The sequence below is a fragment of the Pinus tabuliformis genome, chromosome 7 (assembly GCF_031772625.1).
Source record: "Pinus tabuliformis cultivar Carrire ecotype Pingquan chromosome 7, CPIR1, whole genome shotgun sequence".
Lineage (NCBI taxonomy): Eukaryota > Viridiplantae > Streptophyta > Pinopsida > Pinales > Pinaceae > Pinus > Pinus tabuliformis.
In genome coordinates this window covers 1,899,312,738-1,899,337,852 of record NC_142293.1, presented here as the reverse complement: position 1 = coordinate 1,899,337,852, position 25,115 = coordinate 1,899,312,738, and the positions used below count along the sequence as shown (strand labels likewise).

At 38.3% G+C, this 25,115-nt stretch overlaps 1 protein-coding gene across 5 annotated transcripts in view; it reads left to right on the top strand.

The window, feature by feature from the left end:
- LOC149256069 (protein ENHANCED DISEASE RESISTANCE 2-like) overlaps positions 1-25,115 on the top strand; it is a 313,045-nt gene that overhangs the window by 244,039 nt on the left and 43,891 nt on the right. For all 5 annotated transcript variants that reach the window (XR_016267267.1, XR_016267266.1, XR_016267268.1 and 2 more), the window contains exon 22: positions 19,924-20,041. Coding sequence is in view for 2 of the 5 variants with exons in the window: in XM_089460657.1 (XP_089316783.1) it covers positions 19,924-20,031 (108 nt within the window). In the remaining 3 variants the exon portion in view is untranslated. The remainder of the gene's footprint in view (positions 1-19,923; positions 20,042-25,115) is intronic.

Here is a 25,115-nt window from a genome sequence, read left to right as displayed (position 1 = left end):
AATTGTACATCAGAATATTCCAGTCAAATTGCCAACCTTGACTTCAATAAATGCCAAGTCAAAACCAGTGAAAAGAGAGTGAATAGGTGAACGATCTGCTCACAGTTAAAGTGTGTACAAGGGGCCGAATTTCGGCCTGTGGCTGGTGGTCATAGGTTCAAAATTCGGTCCTGCAATTTCCACAGAAAATTTGGTCAAACCTCAAAGTTTGACCTGCAGTCAAACTTTGGTCAATGGCCTAGAACAGAGACAGAACTTTGATCAATGAACAGTCAATGATCCTGAGAATATTCGGCCTCCAATCACAATCAAAGATTTGGTCAAAGAGCAGAGAAAAGAGTCAAGTCAATGTTGGTCATTGCAGAGAAAAGAGAGGTCAAACTTCGCTGAAAAACTGTCTTCATCCTCATTTGCCTGTGTGAACAGATCTCCTTGTTGTAGGTCGAATGAATGAGTTGTTGATGATGCCAAATGAGGTCCAATGAATGCCAATTTATATGTGTCAAGAAGTAGGTTTTAACCTTGGGGTCAAAGCCCTTCAAGTGGCGGGGTCGGCTTGGACAGGAAGAAAATAAATCATTTCTCCTTTGAATTTGATAATGAAAATACCGACTGGAGCTACCATTTTTCAACAAGTGGATGCAGATGAGGCCAGATGCAAGTTCTTGCTGATTTTTTGACAGCATATAAATGCCCATCATAGTGTACTTCTTATGAAAGAGACAACTATAGGCTGAATCCCTCCCCACCAAGGAAACAAGAGAGAATGTTTAAAACAAGTTAAATTAAATGCACAAAATCTGATAATTCATTCTGATCAATTTGTTTGTTTGGGAATGAAAGAGGAAGGGAGAAGCAGTATTAGCAGAACAGGACCAGAGCTGGTTGAACCAGCCGGTCCAATCACTTTGAGGCCTTAACTGGTCCAGCTGGTGGCACAGAACCAGAAAAGACTGGTTCTGTGCAGATGAAACCAGGTGCAAGGTCTGGGTGATTTTTGACACCATAGAAATGCCTGTCATAGCATGGCTGATGAGTGAAGACAACTATAGCCAGAATGCCCCCCACCCTGAAAGAAACAAATGACAAAAGAGAGTATTCATAACTAGTTAATTCAAATGCTCAGAATCGGATAATCCATTCTGATCAATTCATTTGTTTGTTTTCTCAAAAAAGATAGAAGCAGCGTTATCAGAACCAGCCGAAACAGCCGGTCTGACCGTTTTAATGCCCTAACCAGTCCCACCAATGGCGCAGAACCAGAAAAGGCTGGTTTGGTTCCGAAATGGTTAGTTTTCTACAGAATTGGCCGGTTTGATACTGAACTGGCCATTTCTCATGGAACTGGCTGGTTTCCTACAATGCGACTAAGGAACCTTGTAACATAAATTCCTTTTTTTAAAAACAATAATTTATAAGTTGATATTCAACCCTAGGGCCGTAATAACGTTATTTAATTAATGGTAATGTTAAATTCATAAAGTAAAAGTGAATGTCACTTTATGAATTTTACATAAATTTTTAAAATTACCATTGATTGTTTTAAGATGTTTGGGAGTGGTTCCAATTTCATTAAATTTCAAATAGAGAAAGTATAATTTTATATTCCACTCAAAATCCATCAGACTTAACAATCTTCATTGTTTCAGAATTGGGGGGATTGCAACTTTTCCATTGGATTCTGTCATGTATGAGGGTTTGTAACTGGAATTTAATGAAGAGCATTGGAATGAACAAAGTCGTTCTTCAGGTTAAATACTCAAGAAGACATGGAATATGTAGATCTCCATTGACGATACAAGAATATATATTAAAATGTATGAATGAGAATGATGTTACAAATGAGAGTGAGTGGCCTGCTTATATACTAGACAAGAGCCTCTTCATGGAAAGATATGTCCCATTTAGACATGCCTTTTCAACACTAATTACTAATTAACTAATTATTATTACAATTATCATCATTATTTATATTTAATATATTTTATTCATAACATTGCCTTCCTCTTCAAAAAATTTTGTCCTCAAAGCTTGTTGATGAAAAGGCTTGATCAGTTTTTTTGTTTTGAATGTCTTCTCGTCTCAGAACTGTCATCTTCGTTGATACAAGTTGATATGATCCTTGAAGTGATATATAAAATTGTCGCATAGAGAAAGGATTTGACCATCCTAAATTAATCTTTTGTGGAATCTTTCGAATACTAGAAACTTGTGATAAATTGTTATCACTCCACTGAACTGTGCGCACTTCAGTGTCTTTCTGAACATAAGTTTGTTGTTTATGTTTTGAGAGATAAAAATATGTAGACTGATTGGAATGTCTGGTTTTGTGATTCGGATGTAGATAAGGAGTTTGTCTTTCCCTTATCATGTGTGTGGCAAGATTGAGAGTTATTTCGGGTTCTGATGTCATCGAGTATCTTCACTTGGGTTTTTCATCGTTTGAACTGCAACTTTTGAGTACTTCCTTACTTCAGTTGGGTTTGGATTTGTCTGAATTGTGGGATTAATGAGATCTGTGTTTATTTCCTTTTCTTCGACTTGGATTGTTACATCGAGAGACTTTGATACTTCTTTTGTGAGTAATTCTTCTAACTTGTTTTATAATGATTGGTTATCATCCTTAAGTTTCTTAATTTGAGTAAGTAGACTTTGATTATGGTTTCTCAGACGTAAGAGTTCTTTGGTTTCTGATTCATCAACCTTATTTTCAATGTTTTGACTTTTAAGATTCTCATCTTTTAGATCTTTGATTTGTTCCAATAACCTTTGGTTTAGGTCTTTTAAACGCAAATTTTCTTCTTCCTTTTTTGATAGAATCTCGTTGAATTTCTTTTTGACACATCCCTTTTCTTCTAATTTTTTCTTTCATTCCTTGGACTTCTTGAGCTTTACAAGAAATTTTTGGCTATGGTCCCTTAGACGCAAAATTTCCTCGACTTTTTCTATTAATTTTTTGTTCCAGTTTTGTAAGTTTTTCCTCTCGTTCTGTCAATTGCTACAGTACATCATCTTGACATTTTTCCGCATTAAATAATTTTCCACATGTTGGACAACATAATTCACAATTTTTATTAATCCAAGGATATTCAATGTATGTTATACAAAACATACATTTAGTCCAAAATAATGATTGTTGTGTGGAACTCATCTTGACTTCCTTCATCATTTTTGAATTGGATTCCATTTGTTCGTTGAATATTGATTATTTTGTGTTCGTCAAAGAACTTAGGGTTTGTAAATAACCCCCTTTTTTTAATTATGTGTGTTTTAACTTTTAACTAAATAATATTCTTTCTAACTAATTTTTTTGTTATCTTTATTGGTTTTTTATTAGTTTTTTTAATAATTTTTTTTATATTTTTTTTAATCTTTTTTTTTTCCCTTTATATATATATTTTCTTTTCTATAATTTTTTTTTTCTTAATTTTTTTAAATAGATATAATCTCTTTATTTTTTTTAACCTTTCATATTTTTTTTTGACTTATTATTATTATTATTTTTAAAATGGCCAAAGGCTTGGCAATAAATGGAGAATCTCCCACTATATAGCAAAACGCTTCGATTACGACGACAATCAAATTGATGGCGAAAGGCCAGAATCAGCCAACGTGGCTCTGATACCAAATGGAACGAATAAATTTCATTCTTCAGGTTAAATACTCTAAAATACTTGGAATATGTAGATCTCCATTGACGATACAAGAATATATATTAAAATGTATGAATAAGGATGATGTTACAAATGAGAGTGAGGGGCCTGCTTACATACTAGGCATGTGCCTCTTCATGGAAAGTCATGTCCCATTTAGATATGCCTTTTCAATGATAATTACTAATTAACTAATCATTATTACAATTATCATCATTATTTATATTTAATATATTTTATTCATAACAAGCACTAAGCCCTCTATTTATTGATGTTGGTGCCATTGATTGTTGAACTCCTCTATTATGACCTTGCTAAAAATGCACCCATCGCTCAAACAAAATCTCAATTTGACTAGTTAAGCTTTTTCTATCTTATTTTAATGCTTAGACGGTGACATTAATGATAAGAATCCCAATATAGGCAATGATTTGGATGATATGTAGGTGTTTGTTGCATCAAGTTTTTTTTTGGATTCTAGAGGCCATTTAGAATGTCTTAGTTAATGTATTTTTGGTTCAGAAATGGATTGTGGTGCTATTTTGGTTATATGCACCTTTACTTGTTATATATGTGAAACCTTGCATGGTTGTGTATAATGATTTGGATTCATTTGGATGCGCTTGAACATATATGTTTCTTTTGTCGAAAATTGTATATTTATGTAATTTTTGGTTGACTATTGTTTTTAACGGTTTTGTTTTTGTTCCTAGTTTTGGGGTAGACCCATTGTTGGTCTTAAGGCACCTAATTGACGCTTCAAACACCAAAAGTCCAAATAAAGAGTCAACTAGACATATAAACCTTAGTTATTGGAAACGTTGCCCCCAACTCCCAGAAACATCGTTCAACGTTTCGGATACAGAAACGCGTACGAAACGGCTTGGAAATGACATAGAAACATTTTCGCCACGTTTCACTTTTTTAGAAATGGCCAGCTTGAGATCGGAAATGTTTCAAAGGAGTTTTAAGAAAATTTGATACATTTCCAAAAAATATGGATACGTTTCCAGAAAATATGGATACGTTTCCAAGTTTCCAATGTTCTAGGCATTTTATTGCAAGAATATATTCCAGGTTAATTTGTCCAGAGCATGTAAATGTAGCTGAATTCTTTGCAGACCTTATATCCACTAATTACAACTCATCTGAAAGTGAACATTTATCTTGAAAAATGATTCATGACATGGTAGAAGTATTTGCCAACAAATTTTCAACAATGCCAGATCTAAAGGATGGAAACCTGGAATTTGGAATGGAAACTCATAAGGTATCTATGAAATCAAGAAGGAAAGTTGTTACCCACAAAGTTAGCTGGTGGAAGCAGTTTCTTTGCATTAGGTTAAATTTCTCAACAATTCTTTACTAGTATCATACTTCACAATACTTAATTGCTTAAATTGTGGTATCTTGATTCTTGGTCATATGATCTTAGCTTGTGAATAAATAAATCCAACTTACTTCTTTCTATGAATTTCAGAGCATCTCTATTGTAGCTACTAGAACACAGTGCAATTTATAATGTGTAGACGTTGTTATTTACAATGACTAAATTTACATTATATTCGGTAATACTAAACAATATTTCTATGTCATGACTCCTTTAGAGTCTAGACCAAGATACCATGCAACATACTATTTATAAAGTCAAATTCACTATGTTGCCTCTATGCTAGTGCTGTCAAATTCATTAGAAAAATATATAATTCATGAAGTATGACGTGATTTTGAAAACAATCTCATATTCCTTTAAAGTGTGAGTTGGTATTGACATTTTTATCAAAGGTGCTAACTTGAATGTTATAATAATCATTGATGATGATGATGACAATGTTTATACTGAATTCATGATGATGATTATGTATTTTTAAATATTAATCTAGATTCTAAAGACTAAAAGATGAATGATAATTTGAACTAATCAAGCTTCTGCATTGCAAAATTGAACTTATCTGCCTGATAGTAAAGGAACATATAGAGTAAAATAGAGGTGTAATTAAACACATGCTCTGTGGGAAATTTTAGAAACTGCTCATGAATGCTGTCAGCCAAGAATTGATTGAAATTGAACACAATGGATGGCTTATTGTTTGTGGAAAATATTGAGAGGAAACCTAAAATGGGCTCATCTACCCACTGATTAGAATAATAACCCAAAGTATAGGAAATTATGGATATATTTTGCTTGGCTTGATCAGGGAAGATGGAAGAAGGGTATGGAGGATTCTTCTTAGGTAATTGGGCATTCTCAGGCAAGAAAATCTCAAAGATTTTGGCTTTGGTAGCGAAATCCAACTTTTGATAAAGCTAGGTGAGGGCTTCTGAGGAGAAAGGAGTACTATTTTCCACAGAGGGAACTAGCATTATTTGGTCAATGGACTGGGTAGTAATTGTAAAAAGAATGTCATTGGATGGGGCCATGGTAGCTCTTTTGGCAGGGACATAACATGCCTAACATTTTCTGGTAAATTTAGGGGCTTGGAAGGTTAAGGGGAAGATGGAATGGGGAAGATTGGACTCCTAGAGCCCAATTTCATCAGTGTTATTTGCATGTTTGTCTTCCAACCAATAGTATAACTCCAAAAAGTCACAGTCACACTGGGTTTCATTTAATCCTATAATCCCTGTCGGCTAAAGGGATGTGATCTATATCTACAGAGGGAGGGATTAATGGATTAACATGCTTATCTTGGGTTTTGCTTTTGGGAGGTGTAATTGTATTAGTGAAAGGCAAGAGGAATTGACAAAAGAGCTTATTGGGAAACAGTTTGGGTAACGAATTATCAGGTGAAGGAGACAGAGGACTATCAATGTTTGTCTGGTTCTGGTCGTGGAAAAACTCTGAGAACGGTCGTTGTGCAAAAGCTATCAGTTTACAGAGAATAAGTAGTGAAAAGGGAGGAGAGCGATAGGATGAGTAGTAAAAGGAAGGAGAGTGATGGCTTCAAAAGTTTTTTAAACCAATGCTATGAAAGTCACGTTGGAAATGGTGTTGGTGTCCCAAATTGCTCTATTTTTACCCTATTCCCATAAGCCTTAACCTCTGTTTTATCCAGTGTTACTTGGGAGCGGGAGCGGGAGCGGGGAGCGGGAGCGGAAGCGGGAGCGGGAGCGACCATTTTCAGAAGCTCCCGGTTTGGGAGCGAATCCCGGAGCGATTTTTTAAAAATATATATATTTTTTATATTTTTTAATTTTTGATACATATATGCCAACAAAAACATGTAGAATGATGAAATAGACATAAAAAACATAAAAAAACATAAATTGATCATTGAACCATATCACATCAATCATCTAGAAATTATAATCGTCATCAACCTTAGTAAAATAATAAATTAAAATAACATTCAATTCAATAACATTTATCATCATTGATCACCAAAGTAACAAGTTGTACTTGTAAGCCAAGTTTAACCATTACAAGAAGTAATATCGAAGATATTTCTAAGTCCTAACTTCTAACTGTTAACATGATATGAAATGTTAAAAATTTATAAAATGAAACATGAATAATGAGATGAAATGAAACAACTTTAGTCTTTCACAAAGCATCATATTCATAATTCACAATCATTACCAATGAGTTATAATTGCCAAGGCCCAACTTCAAACTTCAAATTTTCATTGTCACAGTGATATAATGTTTACAAAAAATATCATAATGTCATATTGATATGAAAGAGTCAAGAGTCAAGAGTCAAGGACTCAAAACTCAACACTGAACAGTTATGAAAACTAAAGTGACAAGTCTAATAGAAACTAAAAAAGACAAGTAAACTGTAAATCTACAAGTGGCCCTTGCCACGAGAGTCTCCAGGAGTATAAGTAGGTCTTGGCGGTCTTCTAGGAGTCTCCCTCCCAGACCGACGACCAGAACTCGAGCCTCCACGCGAGGGTGTCGATGGAGGTGGCGACAGCAATGGAACAAGACTCGGGCCCCGAGAACTGCTACTGGATGGTGGAGGTGGAGGTGGCATGGCTGCTGCAGCTGCTTCAGCTTCATCCCGTACAAGCTCATCTTCTAGTTCTTCCATATGTACAATGCCATCCTCTAAATTGTCGTCCTCAGGGTGACTGTCCCAAATTTTATATGTGGGATCTTCATTGGCCCGATCACAGTAATGGCTCAACAACCTCAAATTGTAGTGCACATAAACCAAGCTTTCTGCTCGGTTTTCGTTGAGCCTGTTTCTTTTCACATTATGTATATAACTGTAGGTGCTCCAACACCTCTCTGCAGAAGAAGAATTTACAACCTGTGCAAGAACTTTCAATGCCAATTTTCGCAAAAGTCCGTCGCCGCCATATGTTTCCCACCATGTGAGAGAATCAAATTTATCTTTGTCGTCCATTGCATGGAAGTTACCATACAAACCACTGCCAGTGAAGTATCTGCCTATTTCAAGGCGCACAGCTGCACATTCCTCCCTGTCAGGCACCAACTTTTCTAATGCATCCAGATATCCTTTAGTTACCTCTCGATCTAAATGGGGTTTGGTCCTAACACCACCCCCTGCTGCAGGTTTGCCCAACCAAGAATCTGAGTAGTATTTTGGCGTAAGGATATACGCCAAGCAATGTAGTGGAAGGTTAAGCTTTTTCCACCGTTCACACACACAATCGTGAATCAGATTGTACAAGTCGGGATCTCTGTTATTAACAATGTCTTTTATTTCCCCCAACATGGTATCCATTTGCTCATACACCTCACCAATCACCGGTTTGTCTGTATCTGCAAACCGAATCATGTTATAAATTGGCTTGGTGAAATCCAATACCTGTCTCACAGCTGTCCAAAACTGCCCATCAAGAGCGGCCTCCTCCACCGTATCAAAACCTGCAATGTCAGCTACATTTGTAGCCCTTTCCTTTAACACCTGCCAATTTGGACTTGATACCATGCTAGCTAAACCCTCTCTTACCTTCAAAAGGCGCCTGAAGGTGAGGTAATAGCTACCAAATCTAGTCCTCGCAATCTTCAGCAACTCCAATCTCGAGTGACTGCGGAAAAGGCCATGGGTATTGCTATGATTTGTAATAAATTTTATCATTTTTTTTCCTCTCTTGTACAAATCCCCAATCCATTGGTATTGTTCATTTTTGTTTTTGACAATATCATGCAACAGAAGGTTCAATGTGTGAACCAAACATCCAGACCAAAATATGTTCGGGTATCTATCCTCAATAATTGCTCCCGCTGCCTTACAATTAGGAGCATTATCAGTGATGACTTGGATGACATTGTATGGGCCAATACGCTCAATTGTTTCAAGCAATGCTTCTGCAATGTTGATAGCGGTCTTGAACTTGTCTGAGTAATCATGTGCAGCTAGAAAAATGGGACCACTTCGGGACACAGCAAGAACACTTATCAATGGCTTGCCTTTTACATTTGTCCATCCATCAGATACAATGGACACCCCATTGTCAGTCCAAGAACTTGTCATTTTATTCAAAGAATGTGATATTTTTGCTTTTTCATGATCAAGGCCAACTGTTCTTGCCTTGTCATACCCAGGGCTCTTGTATCCTTTAGGGGCATCATTTATGGCAGAAACCATTTCGTGCCAATAAGGTGAGCGTAGAACATTGAATGGTATCCCATTTGCATAGAGGAACCTGTAAATTTTTGAATCCACATCATTCCTACACCCCTCATCAAGGAAATCTGATATGCTTCTACGGCGTAAAGATGATGACCCTGAGCCTCCATGTCCATATCCACTGCCTTGGGAGGATGCTGAAGGAGTTCTTTGTGAGCTTGGTTCAAAGAAACCCCTTGATCTTTTTGCTTTGTATTGGGTGTCCTCCTCTTCCTTTATGTATTTGGATCTATCAACTGTTGACACCCCGTTGCAAGTTCTGATTCCTATTTGTTTCTCTCCATCCCATGCCCTTTTCCCGCAAAGGTGTCTTCTCAAACGGGTGTATGAGCCTGTGAAATCAGTGTTGCAATGGGGGCAATGAAATTTAGTGGTTCCACCCCCTCTCCCTGTTTCAGGCCTCTGAACATATTTCCACAATGGAGTTTGGTCTTGTTTAGTTTTTTCACCCTCATGTTCACCCTCCACATCCTCCTCACTGGGGTTTTCACCTATTTGACTTCCTCCGGCTTCTTCATCCACCTCTTCAGGGTCAGGCCCCCTCCGTTTCCTACTCTCCACCACCATAATAACCAGAAAGGGGACCAGGAAGAGGAAAATGCCAATAAAAATGCTCAGGTCCATCGTGTTTGATGTTTGTAGGGTTTGAGTCTTGAATCTGCAAATTAATTTAGTTTATTGGGATTAATTCATTTAATTTATTAATTTAATTTAAATTAATGATCTTTAAACTCAAACAGGTAAATGAAACTAACCAAATTAACTACCTAACCAGCTAAACTAACTAAATGATTAAGTTACATACCTCTGCAAGCTTGCTCCTCGCTCCTTGGCACTTGCTCCTCGCTCCTCAGCTCTGGCTCCTTGCTCCTCAGCTCTTGCTCCTTGCTCCTTTGCTCTCAAACTCAACCTCAATCTCATTAGAATGATTTTGTTTTGGCCCATTGGGCTTATAAATCTAAAAAAATTTGTTTAATTTTGGATTTTTTTCGGGTCCGCGTATTTTTTTTCCGCGGAATCGCTCCCGAAAAATTAAAATTCGCTCCCGGAGCGTTTTTTAATGCTCGGGAGCGATCAGGGAGCGATCGCTCCCCGATCGCTCCCGGGCATTAAAAAGCGCTCCGGGAGCGCGGGAGCGATCGCTCCCTGAAGCGCTCCCTCACAGACCAGGGAGCGCAAATTTTTTTGCGGGAGCGCGCTCCCGAAAATCGCTCCCGTCCGGGAGCGATTTGGGGAGCGCGCTCCCGACCCGCTCCCGAGCCGCTCCCGCCCGGAGCGCGCTTCGGGAGCGGGTTCGTAGGGGGGGGGGGCGCTCCCCCGCATCACTGGTTTTATCTCTATTTAACCCTCTCTTTCCTGCACTAGTCCAAGATAATCATCTATTCCTACATATACTTCGTATTTCATAATTAAGATCTATTAAGTGCTTTATTAATTACTTTACATAGATTTCATACCTTTTAGTATCTCTTGTAACTTATGTTTAACTTTCCTAAAAGTAATTGAATAACTAAGTGTTAATCATTATTTAGCGTGATCAGTGCAGGCAGATTCCTGCACCGCCAATGATGTTGCTCCATGATCTCCGTGATAGTTCGAATCCTTCCACACAGGCGTTTTTGATCCACGACTCCTAGTTTGGTTGCGGACTATCTGAGGATGGATATTGGCGGCATATAGTCAGGGATACTTGCCAAGAATATGGTCTATGACCAGCAAAGTTCGTGCTTTATTATAACCATTAGCCGGTTTTGCAATGTTGTTTGTTAGTCCGTTCGGTCGAAAGGCTTGAATAGGAAATGACTGTAATTAGTAGAATATGGCTAAGGTCGAGAGACTGTATATAATGTAGACCGTAGGTAGAGCCAAGCTAGCGATATCTAAGTTTGTAATTTCATTTACTTTATAATTTTGTATCGCCCTCGGTTCTAGGCTGGACTCGCATTATCATGTATATTTGCTGATCAAGTTTAATACAAGGAACGCGCCATGTTTTCTTCACGTTGTGTCTAATTTTTATTTCATGCGTGATTAAGTGCTGAATCATTTCGTTTCCTAAACGGGAAACGAGCTGGTTGGCTAGGGCCTAACCAACCCAGCTCGTTTACCCTTGTGCTTTCACCATTTAAAAGGTTTGTGTGAACATTTATTCATTTGCAGTTGCGTGGCTTGGATTGTTCTTATGTTTATTTCAGAAGTTCTGAGTTAAATTCATTTCATAGTCAAGCGTGAATGAATCCGTAGTTTGGAAGTTTAATTAAGTTTATTTCTTTCTTGCAATTTCTTTCCTGCAATTACTTTCTTGCAATTTCCTTCCTGCAATTCTTTTCCTGCAATTTTTGTCTTAGTTTGCTTCCGCTCGGGTCGTGCAGGAAGATTCTTCCTGTACCAGTGCATGTAGTTTCCTGCACTCTAGTTTATTCATTTACTTCACAGCAAGTGTTACGTTCCTTTTCCTGCTTATAATTTCATTTATTCCTGCAAGCAAAAGTATTGTTAATTCAAGTAATCATTCTTAATGTTAAGAGTTATACTTCTGAAGGATCTAAGAATGTTTACGTGAATTAAGGAAGGACGTTATTACAAACACCATACTTTACACTTGCATTTTTATGACTTAAAAAAGGAACATAAACGTTATAAGTGAATTGCCGAAAGTTAGTTTGATGCATGCAAATTACCTTGATTTCTGCTTTGATTATTCCGAATTGTTTTTGCTTTATGAAGTTTACTTTCATTGCAAAGTTCAGTTAATTAAAGAATTCTTTCTCACGTGTAATTTATCTAAGAATCTAGCTTGCATTTGCAATTCTTTTCAACACTTCTTTTAATTCTTTCGAAAGTAAATTGGAATCTTTGGTGAAGGAAGCTTTGTCTCGGTGCAAGAGCTGGTCTCTTGTCATAGGAACAGAGTGGGGCTTAGAGCACCTCCACAAAGACATAAGTCTTCAGTAAAGAAGGTAAACTATACTTTTTCACATAAGTATTGTACCTGCACTAGTGCAAGCAGATTGCAATAGTACAAGAATAGGTTGCTTGGTGTAGAAGGAAGATCATTTGGGAAACAGATCTTTGCAAGGGCCCACTTGTTAAGTTGTTAGCCATCTATACTGAAGATGAACATAGTATTTCATTTCAGCATTCAAGATTGCTTCCAGTTGTGTGAAAGTTCCTTTACTTGATTTCGTCGCAAATTATTCTTTTACATTCCAGCACTAGAATTGCTTTGGTGTCGATTGCCTTTAAGATTGTTTTCTGTCTGATTCTGCAACATTTCACTTAAGAATTAGGATTAGGAATAAGAAAAGTTCATACCACTTCTGGCATTGCCTGTGCTTCGTCTCTAAGTGTATGAAACCCCCGGGTTGACAATTAAGTGTTGAGGAGTTTGCTTAAGTGCAATCCCTGCACCCAACAAATGGCGCAGGACCGTTAGGTTTGAACGGTTACTCGGGAAGTATAAATTTAATGCTGAACAGTCATTTTGCCGGGAGTGCATTCAATTGGTTAATGACTAGGCGACGTGGCTTGAGGTATCGTGGTGGGGACGCGGTAAAGCGGGCGAGAGGACGGTGGTTTCGTATTGGGTAGCGAGTGGTAAGTGGTATTGCAATGGGGGGCTGCAAAATCAGGAGAGGCTGCCAGGTTAGGATGGGGCTCGGCGGGAGAAACCACCTTTTCGGACCCCCCCCCTGGTGGTAAAGGCAGGATGGAGAGGGGGGGCCGAAGAACAATACCGATCGTGGATTTTGAGGGGGAGAGGAGCCCGATGCCCTAACAATGCTATTGATTAACCACAAACGACAAAAATATTTGTCCATATGCATTTTATACTATCATGCACATTTTGCCTTTTTTACAATGTCCTTTAACTTAGGATAAATGACATAGGCAAATATTTATAAAAACAACTAATTTACCTACCCATAACTAAACTAACATTTTATTTTTTCTAAAGGGTGCACTTAGACTAGCAAACCCACCTTATTTTCTTTTATACAGAATGAAAAAATATCTAGCCTATCCCTTATTTCTCCTATTGATTTAGATTAAACAATTGAATCAATGCCATTTTCTACCTAACTACTGATTTACCCATATTAGAATGTTGGGCAAATCTTTATTCTCTAACCTAATTTACAGAAATTTAAACAAGTTTAATCATGATTACACTGTATGATTAAACAAATAGCTTGTGATTGTGGCATTTTGAGTAGGCTGCACACAATCTTTATTTAACGATGATGAAGAAAACTATCTATCAGTAGTGGCATTTAGACTTGCAACACTTTCAGTGTTATTTCTTTTTTTGTTTTTCTTTTGATGGGGTTCTATTTTTCATTCTTTTGAATATTTTTGTTTTTTTTTCTTTTTGTTATTTATACTCTCTTTTCATTTTTTATTATATTTTTTCTTTTATTTGGAAATCATTGGCAGATTGACAAGTATTTACAATTTAAGATTTTGAGATACAATACTCAAATACCTTGAGATCCTATAAATTATAGCACCCTAACAAGGCTCATCCGATAACCTGTACAAATTACCTTCTCTATCCCCAATCACTGGAATTTTGTTTTGACTAGATCCTTTTGGTTGGATAACTACTTGCCTTTTCTTGAATTCTATGCCAAAACAATTATTCTTCCTGATTGAAATTGAAAGCAAATTTTTCTTGATCACTAGAACATAAAGTAGGTCCTTTAAATCCAAAAAGTTACTTGTCTCGAGTTGGAAAGATATCATACGAACTCCAACTATTGAATACTTGGTATCATCACTATTGAATATTTTGCATCATCACCATGCTCCACTTGTATTGCTGATTCCTGCTCTATTAGACTTGTAAACAACCTCGGGATGATGTCATATGATGAGATGGCCCATTGTCCGCATACGAGATGTTACCAGGAATTGTGCTCGTACAAAGGTAAGAAACTAATGAGAAACCCTTCTCAATCTTTGTGGCAAACTTGCTCATCTAAATTTTTCCGAAGGCCGCTACTTTCTTATGCTATTGTTTCGCTTTTCTCTTCTTCTTGACTGGGTATTGTGATGCATAATGTTCATGATTATGACATATGAAACTCTTGATTTTACTCAAGTCCTTCTACTTCTTTGATTAGAAGGCCGAATCCTCACCCTTAACCTTACGTTTACGTTTACTGAAACCCTTTCCGTTTCCCTTCTTCGTTTGACTGATTAAGGCTAGGTTCTCATCACCTCCCTTCTTTTTAGTTATAGACTTGATTTGAGTCTGCTCTTGGATACAGTTGTCCCACTCTCTCTCACAGTTTGGAAGCTTTTTGTGAGCAAAAATCCCTTTGACAAATGGCTCGTAGGAACTTGGGAAACCTTTCAACACAATGCTCACTAACTTCACATCCTCCATCTTCTCCCTTGTTTGTTGCAAGCTGATCATGTATCTAAATGATTTTCGAGAGGTAACTAGTAACTGGGCTAGATTTGGACATCTCTATGGATCTAAGCTTGTTTCTCAGGATTATCCCTGGTTAATGTTCTTGCTCTAGTAGAGGTTTACCCGGGTGTTAGATATCTCCTAGGCCGTACTATTCTTGGAAATGTGAGGAATCAAGTTATCGTTCACTTCATCCAAGATCATTTGCTTGGCTTTAACCTCCTTTTTTCTGGCTACTAATTTTTGCATATCTGTCGGCAATGGAACTACATGTTCAACAATATCCTAGAGATTGTTTTCGTCCGACAATAATGTAAGCCTAACTTTCTTGACAAAAAATTTGAGGCTCCATCAAATCTGTCCTCAAATATTAAGATTTGGTGATGATATCTTCCAAGATCTACACAAACTATCTTGCAAATGTGCTTGGTCCTTCAAACACTTACTGAAAATAACTGTTGTAAATACTTGGAAACTTCAATTAGAGACCCAACTTTGATGCCATGTTAAATATTCAAACCCTAGGTAAAGAATTTCCTTAATTACTCTCAGAATTTTAATTTTAAATAGGTAAAGTTTGATCGCAGAATTAATCACATAATGTCTGTAAAATAAACCAGTGGAAACAAAAATAAGTTTCCAAATACACAGACAAACTTTTACAGGCCTTCAAATCGGTTTTTCATTTTCTCAAAACTTACAAGGGCTCGTCAACTAAGGAAAACATGCCCATTGGAAAATGGAAAATTGTAGCAACTCTCCTCTAGTTATTGTACGTACAACGCCTACACTGAGATCATATCGCCCTTTTCTAGGTTGATCTCCTCTTGTGTATGGCCCTATATGATTGCCCCAGAATTCATATGGCAAATATGTGTCTTGGTTGAGTGTGACTCCCTTGAGATTTAATGCGCTATCTTCTTTTGCTTTCTTGGCTTGCACACTGAGTGACTCCTTCGTCTCTCTGCGCAATTGAGCCACTGTGTTATTTCCTTCTTTGTTGCACCACCTTTATAATTTTGAGTCGATGAGTAAGTCTACATAAGCTCCATGATAAGCCTATAAGCCCCATGTTAACCTAAAACCTCTTAGTAAGCCCTAGATATTGAGTTATTCCCTATGTTGTATTGGATTTTGGGATTGGGAGACGTTTGGGATGGGGTTAAAAGAATTTGGGACATCTGGAGAACACCCCCATTTTTTTCCTGAGGATGACAGCATGGGATGGAAATAACAATAATAATAATAACTATAAAATTTTAAAATTCACTATATGGATATAAGTAGAATTATAGCATGTTGAAATAAACATTGAACTAGTTAAATAATAAATACTCAATTGGAAAATTGTCAAAGTCAAATAATTTTAGTAAACAATAAATATTGAACAATGGACATGATAGCAATTAGATCTATTTAAACAATTAAAGCTTAAACTAAAGTCTTATAACATAGTCTAAATTTTAACTATAGAGTTTATCTTCATAAAAGTAAATGTCGTAGTGATTAGATTCTAAAGTTGTGAGATTCGTAAGCTTGAGCAATTTCAACTTCTTGTTCATGTGAACAAATGCATGACTTCATGCCAGACTGATAGTCACCCAATAGATGACGATATGCTCTCTGGCAATATTTTTCTTAAAAAGGAGGCCACAAATTTTGCACATCCTGCTAAAAAGTAGTAGAGCCCTCGAACTGTGGACTTAGAACTGCAAGCCTGTAACCCTTGAACTCAGAACTTAGAACCCTTGGTCTCAAAACTTAGAATAGGGGCTGTAGGAGATACCACACGTATATCACACATAGGATATCTTCCCTTCAAAATTCTCCATTCATTAAATTAAATTCTTAGCATACAAGGGATTCCCAACTTGGCAAATAAGTTGCCTACTGAGGAGAAATGCAATTACAGCAAAAAAAAAGAATTTTTTGGGCACTTGTACAGCTGTATGACCCTCAGAATATCCTATAAATCACCCAGAAACTTGCTGTTTGCTCAGCCTATGTGTGTTGTATGGGTTGTACATCACATGAACGGTAGCCGTACACTGTTGTACAATTGCCCCGTCACATGTATGACTTTCCAAGACCTTCACTTGGCGTTGACAGCCTTAAAAACCCACGTACGACCTGCCTCTTGCAGTTGCTTGCTGTTGTCTTTGCAAACCTGTTGTATGGCCTCTGTGTAGAATGACTCTGCTGTAGAATTTCTCTTGTGTAGATTTTGTCCCTTGGACTTGATCTCTAGATGAAAGCGCTCCTTCACCTTTGTTGAGATCTCCTTGAATCATTGTCCTTTTTCACTCAAACACTCATTGTTTATTGTTTTCATTGTGTGTCTTTGTTCTTCACCTGCCCATGTTTTGATAAGCTTGAGTTATTGACTGAATCCATAACACTAATCTCCAAAGCCATTGATGGTTGAGATTGGATCTCTCTGCAATTGAGATCAACGATTAAGATTAATCTAATTCTGTAATGCATAAACCTTTGCATTTCATTAGATTAAACTCACTTTTTAGGAAAATCACTTTAGTTTAATTATTCCTTTAAAGTGAATTTGCTAAGGTTGAAGGCTTTGGATGACTTCCACACTTCTAGACGCTTAGGCCTGTCGGAAGTGCCTGTCCGATGCTACAATCATCAAAATATGGACCTTGGAGTATCCATAGTTCTAAAATCTAAAAACCTGTCTTCTACTTAGGGACCTATGAAACTAGATTTCGACTTGGACTCGGATCAACTCAGGTTCATTGAACTGCTTTTTAAAAAATACATAAAATAATTTAATGAAAAATATATTTAAGATTCCAAACCATGATTCTAAACCATTTGAAACAAAAGATGCAAAGATTGTTCATCTAGATACCATAATACCATGTAATATTGAATATATAAAAGTAGCATCGAGTGCAATACTTATTAGCGTCATAAGCCATAATCAACGAGGCTCTGAATAGCCTTTAGAGTCCGAAAGTCATGCTACAAGGTACTGGACCATTGGCCTACTACAAATCACTGATCAACATGATCACTCGTCAAACTCATTGCCACAACCAGAAATGGGATCATCCGCAAGAGCTACATAAACATCATCTAGCTCAGCCTTCAAACTCCTCAGACTCCTGAGAGACAACTGCAACCTCAGTAGTATTATTAGTAACCTAAGTCACAGGACACATCCTCTAGGGTCCCGTGTCTCGTATTTTATGTACTGGACACAAAAACGGCCCTAATACGTGTCGAATACGGTTTTTATCGTGTCCTGGAAAATGGAAAACGTATTCGCTGGTTTTCGTCGTGTCCTGCATTAGGAAAACACGTATTTCGTTGGTAGAAAATGTGGCCCTAATGTTTTTTGACAGGTTGAATATGTACCCCGCAAAAAAATGTAATTTAAAGCCTAGCTGCCTGAATCATAGGTAAATAAGGCCCAACTTCCACAGAAAACGTAATACCTCAACCACCACCAGTGAATGCCTCAGGGTACTAACAAGTCACATGCCAACTATTGTCCCCTGAGATGTACCTACTCTAACAAGGACAAATGTCAGGATTTAGGAAATCCTCCGACACTGCTTTAGACATTCAGGCCAGCTCTCAGGTCTTGGGGGCTACACACTCAACAAATCGGATATCGTCTTGGAATGCAAAGGCAGGTTCAAGAAGATGCATCGTGGTAGCTTCAAAAAACTAAAAAAGGCTTGGGAGTGACCAACAGGCCAAAACAACATGGGGATTCAATAGATTTTAGCCATAGAAGTGATATTTTAAACCACAAGCACCATTATTTAATTCTGCATGATAAACAACTCAGGGAAAATGGATTTGCCACTAAGGGAGCGTTGTTTATAAGCTTTTTCCCATAACTGCAAACTCCAGGAAGTAGATTTATTGGCCATTTAAACTAGATCCAACGAATCTCATTGAACACCCATGATGCAAATCAACACAATAAATGCAACAGCAATAGTTGGGAGCTTTTATTTTAACAGTGCAGCATAGCTATAACCTGATTTACAAACAAAAAAAAACCTTCATTCTAACTTGTAACAGAAATGACACCCAAGCGTTGGGCTGATTTAGCTCTATCCTGGGTTTTTCTTATTACCCATTACATCAACAATGTTCTCAGGAAGAAACAAAATGGCCTTGGGAAAGTTAATTCACCTCTATCCCGTTGAAATTTCAGTCTATGGCAATTAATGCAAAACCAAAATTTCATCTCTTACTAGATGTTTCCCAGATCTGATTCCTATGAACTTTCAGCCTTGGGGTTGATATGAAATATTAATTTGCATCAGAAAACAACAAATAATATTTCACTTCACAAATTAATATGGATAAAAAACTATATTTCGGTATATCTATATATATATATATTTTTATTAAATATATATAAAACGTGTCCTCCGTGTCCTGTTTCCAGGTCGCTGCGTTTCGTATTGAATACTCGTATTTACGTGTCCTCCGTGTCATGTGACTTAGGTAGTAACTGTAGTAGTACCAATCATAGCAAAAGAACAAGTTGGCTGATCTGCATGACTAGTGCTTGCATGTGCCATGCTCGGTGCTTATCTTTGTTCGGCTCCTACCCCGACTACTAGATTTACATTGGGATCAGCCCCTCCCCAAATCCATGGCATCAACTCCAAAATGAGCATCAAACTCTGCTGGCTGAGTCTTCTCTATCCTCTCAAATCCAAATGTGTGGGATATGTGACCTGCTTGGCTGGTATGTGATGGGACCCTCCAGTTTAGATGAGATTGTACCAGTTTGATATCAAACCGGTACAAACTGATCCACCGGTCTGTGTTAATCCTTGGCCCTATCCAACCGGCTGGTTAGGCTGGTTCCAGTTCAGACTAGGCCGGTTTTTAAAACCTTGCTCATTTTACAGCCAATTAGCCAGAAGTATTCGAGTATGAAAACATGTTTTACTTAAAATGCCTTGGACAATATTTGCACCTTTCCATTTATTTTTCTAGACTTAGCAGTTTACGTTGGTTTAAATTCCTTGAATGCCATAACCCATCTGTGATATTTCGATCATTGTTACATATGGTGAAAATGCCAAGATTGATATCCTTAAGATCTTTCATTTCTTGATAAATGTTATTTTGAATTAGCATGCATACGTACTTCAGGTCCATAATATTTAAAACTTCATGCCAAATATTTTATTTCCTTTCTTTTATAATCAATAAGTGATCACCATGTTAGGACCAAACTTTGTGAATGCAGGGAAATAGCATGGATGAGCTACCTGAACACTTGATTGGTGCTCTGCGTGTATCTCGACTTGAACTTTCTAGTGCAGTGGTGCCATCATTGGAATCCAGTTCATCGTAGTCTTTTAGGGGTAAGTAATACTAATTTTCAAGCATTTTTAGATTTGTTTTCTTCCAGGAATAGGATCGGATGATTTGTTTAGCTCAAACTTGTGATTATTGTATTGTGTTGTAATGTGTCATTATGTCACGTGATTGACAGAAAGAATGGCAGACTAGCGATTTATGGTCTTGTAAATGGAGAAATGAACATATTTGCTCTTCCTTGCGGTCCCGATCTACTCTTAAAACATTTAGGCAAATTTACAGAATTGTGTGTGTTTAGGTTCTCTTTGTTTTCTCTAAGTTAATGCCCTGTTTTTATTTAATTTTACATCTCATTTGTTTTCTTTGTGTGTGGAAGTTATGCTTATTCGTGTTTTTCATAGTGTCTTAAAATTGACATGTTGATGGTTGAATAGGTGTCTTTGAAATCTTAGAGGCATGGCCATAACGTATGGGGAAGTAAGCATATTTTAGAACTTAAAATGAAAAATATTTAACCTATAATCTGGTACAATAGTATGTAAAATTGATTGAAATAGATCAATTAGTACAATTTTTTTAAAATTGAAATTCAGTTGTGAATAAACATACAATTTGCCACGCACAATGCCAAAATAACTTTGTAAAACTTAAGTTGTAGGGAAGTTTCAAATTTCAGCATGCATACCAATTGATGTCATATGATTCTCTACCTTCTGATTTTCCTAGTTGAAGTCGATAGTTTCTATGCCCTTTTGTTCATGTAAAATAAGTTTTGAATCGTTTTGTTTTTGTAAAATTAATCTTAAAATTAGGTACCTTTTCATGTTTAATTAGACCTGAATTATTTTGTTTTTGTCATGTTATAAAGTTAATATTAAAATAATTGTGGCCCCACAGTTGTGTGGTGTAGCGACAAGCAGTGAGGTGATTGAGATTGTATTAGTCGAGAGACTGGTTGAAAATCCTTGGGTGCATGCATCTGAGGTTGCTGGTGTTGAAAATGTAACTAGTTTCAGTTTTCATTATTGTTGTACTCATTTCAATATGTATCCTATTTAACAAACAAGAGAAGAAAAGAAAAAATTATTATTGTAAATCATGGGTTTCATGCTCTTTATTGATGGTCTTCTAGGTAAAAGCACGTTCTTCGTGTTTCTAGGTTTTGCTGGGTCTTAGGATTTATTGTCACGAGTCAAAAGAGTCAACATCATGTTTATAAGACCCTTCTAGGAAAAATGTAATTATAAAAAGAATTTATTTTGTTAGGGTCCCACCCTAACCCCCTTATTTATGCCATGGGATCACGTCATAGTCAAGAGTCAATAAAGCCCATATTAATAATTGTAAGTGGTTAACCCGCAATTAGTGACGGGACCACAGTTAGTTGCAAATGGGCGGAAGTATTAGTTAGATGGTAAATAGGCGGTAGTATTAGATAGGTGGTATTAATAAAATCCACGATATTGGCTCGTGGTATTGCATGTATGAGTCATATATAAAGGATAGAGACTCCCTGCGAGGAGTATTGTGTCTTGTTTGGTAATCGAGCTCTGCTCTATTGGAGGTTGCCCCCTCGAAGAGGCCTGTGAACATTTCTCTCTGGATAATAAAATCTTTGCTATTCTGTGCTCTGGGTATATTTTCTTCGCATATTTTGTGTCTCGGTATCTTTTCTTCGCTATTTCTATGTCTGGGTCTCGCTTTGCAGGATAAGAAGCATAACAAGTGGTATCAGAGCACTTTCCAGGGCTCGGTGGGATCGCCAAATTTTAGCAAATTTTTTTAGGCTAGAGACGTGTTCCGGCGTCTTTAAACCACGGGATCTGTCGTTAAGCGCATAAACCTGCGGATTTGGGGAGGCATGCACGCAGGAAATACAAGAGGTGGTCACGTCTGTTGGACTCCCTTGTAACCCCTGTGGGTACCCCTTCGAGTAGTAGCGCATTAGACAGAACCGCGCACGGACTGTCTTCCACGTACCCTCTGGGTATATAGGAAGCCCCCTAGCTCCCTTGAAACCTCGCCTTAGATAATCCTTCGGCCGTCTTGTTGCTACAGTACACCGAGAACAGCACTCGGAGAGATTACTCGCCCGTACGATAGGGTAGTCGGGTGGTACGGCTAAGGGTACGGTCGATCCTCCTTAGTTAGAGCCCTGAAACATTGGGCCGAGTACTACTGTCAGACCCTTATGTATATTGCGATCTGTAGCACCTGACACTCCCCAAGACCATAGTTCCATTTTCTATTGGGGGATCACACATTATCTATTCCAGTCAGGAGCGGCAGTTGTTCAACCATTCAGATCTCTTAGATCGCATATTTCAGATCAGCAGCAGCAGTGTTCCACCATTCAGATATCTCAGATCAGCAGCAGCAGTGTTCCACCATTCAGATATCTCAGATCCATCAGATCGGAGTAGTTGCGAAGGGTTCCTGTACCTGCATATGATTTTCGCAGGACTTTTGGTGGCATTGACATTTTGAGGATTTGGTGACTGCAGTATTGATCAGAAAGGAGTAAAACTCCGTTAGGAGTTTTCCAAAAAAAAAAAAAAAAAAAAAAAAAAAAAAAAAAAAAAAAAAAAAAAAAAAAAAAAAAAAAAAAAAAAAAGAGTCTGAGATCTTCCAGGGCGCTTATTGGTAACCTAGCCCATCAGAATCGGGACGACGAGCTGAGCAAGGTGGTACCATTCAATTTTAAGTGAAATTTTTCGGCGGTCCCAAATTTTCATCAGACGGGTGTATGGTAGAAACTCGTGCTCAAGCAATGGCCAATGAAAAGATAGACCAACTAGAAGCAAAGCTGGACCACCTACACTCTACAGTGGCAACCCTCGAAAAGCATCTTAGAGGATTCGAAGGCATGATGAACGATCTGAAGGACAAGGAGCCAGCACACGATGAGGCATATAAGGGTCATGAATACCATGAGGGGGAGTCTAGCCACTCTCCTCACCTCTGGCACACCCATCCACCACCCAATCAGAGACCTCCCAAGTTGGATATGCCTAAATTTGACGGATCTCACACGTCTGCATGGCTAGCACAAATGGAGCAGTATTTTTTTTTGAATCATATCATAGAGGAGGGGACTAAACTTATGGTGGGCACCATGTACTTGGACAGTGAACGTTGGCAATGGAAGGAATGGTATGAGCGTTGCAATGGACAATTTAAGAATTGGGGCCAATTTACCAAAGCTCTTCGAAATCGCTTTGAACAGGAAGACTCTTTTTTGGGTCGTCTCACTAAGCTCCGACAAACAGGTTCAGTGGATGAATATATTACAGCTTTTGAAGCATTAGCTTTCCGCACTAAGGGTCTCACAGATGAATTCTACATGGAATGCTTTGTCAGTGGTCTTAAAGAAGCCATCAAAGCTCAGGTTTTACTCCACCACCCCCCCACATGGAACGAGGCTTGCCAGGTAGCCCGTAAAGTGGAACGATCCTTAGCTGCTCAATCCAGCCGCCCCAACTTTCCCGCTAAAGGGCGTTCCCTACAAGCCCCCAATATGACCCAAACACTCAAGATTCAAAAGGTGACACCTGCAGAAATGGCCGAAAGAAGGAAGCAGGGACTATGTTACTACTGTGATGAAAAATATTCCCCGGGTCATAAATGCAAAGAGCACAAGTTTTTTCAAATAGATGCCACTGACTCCAGCCAAACAGAGGAAGATCCAACACTTGAGGAACCAGAGGAGACCGACGAAGATAACCAACAGGAGATGGTATCTGATGAACCCATGATTTCGCTACATGCACTGGCAGGAATTTCTTCACCTCAAACTCTCAAAATCAGGGGTTATCTTAAACATCGGCCACTAATAGTTTTGATTGATAGTGGAAGCACCCATAATTTCATCCACCAAAAGATCGCTGAAGCAGCACATTGTTATGTCCGAGCAGTTTCTAACTTTCAAGTCCAGATTGCAGATGGAGGCACAATGAAATGTGCAGGTCGCTGTGACAATGTCAAAATTCAAATGGGGGATTATCACTTGAAAACCCACTTGTTTGCAATACACATGGGGGGTTGCGACATTGTCCTAGGTGCGGAATGGCTCCGCACTCTTGGGCCAATCACAATGGATTTCAAGGAGTTATATATGAGTTTTAAGCAGAACGACTACACACATACTCTCCGTGGGCTACAAGCGGGAGACCCTTCGATCATAAGCTCACATCGTATGGAAAAATTGTTAAAAAAGGGCCATCATGGAGTAGTAGCTCAATTTAATGCCATCCAGATGGTAGATACCATGTCTTCACCAATTCATCCAGAGATGCAACAGATTTTGAATAAACATCGGACGATCTTCGACAAACCTCATGAACTTCCACCATCGCGAGGGGAACATGACCATAGCATCACATTGGTCCCAGGGGCCCAACCCCCAAATGTGCGGCCGTACAGACATCCGTTCACCCAAAAGAATGAAATCGAAAAAATCATCAAGGAATTGCTGGAAGCAGGTGTCATTCGTCCTAGTATTAGTCCTTACTCATCTCCAGTCGTCATGGTCCTCAAGAAAGATGGGGAGTGGCGAATGTGTCCCGACTTCAGGGCCCTCAATAAGTTAACAGTCAAGGATAAATTCCCCATTCCAGTGGTGGACGATTTGCTGGACGAACTCAATGGGGCCCAGTTCTTCACCAAATTAGATCTTCGCTCAGGCTACCACCAAATTCGCATGAAGGAAGTTGACATCCCCAAGACAGCTTTCAGAACTCATGAAGGCCATTATGAGTTCTTGGTCATGCCATTTGGTCTCTGTAATGCCCCCTCTACTTTTCAGAGCCTTATGAATCACCTCCTCAAACCATATCTCAGAAAATTTGTCCTGGTCTTCTTCGATGACATCCTCATCTATAGTGGCAATTGGGCGGCACATCTTAAGCATGTAGATATCCTCTTGCAACTGCTCAGCAAGCATAAACTATTTGTCAAAATGTCTAAGTGTGCGTTTGGCAGGGAAGACGTGGAGTATTTAGGCCACATTGTGGGTCGGGAAGGTGTCAAGGTTGATCCCAAAAAGATCCAGGCAATGCAAGAATGGCCTCAACCTAAGACCTTGAAAAGCTTGAGAGGATTTTTGGGCCTTACAGGCTA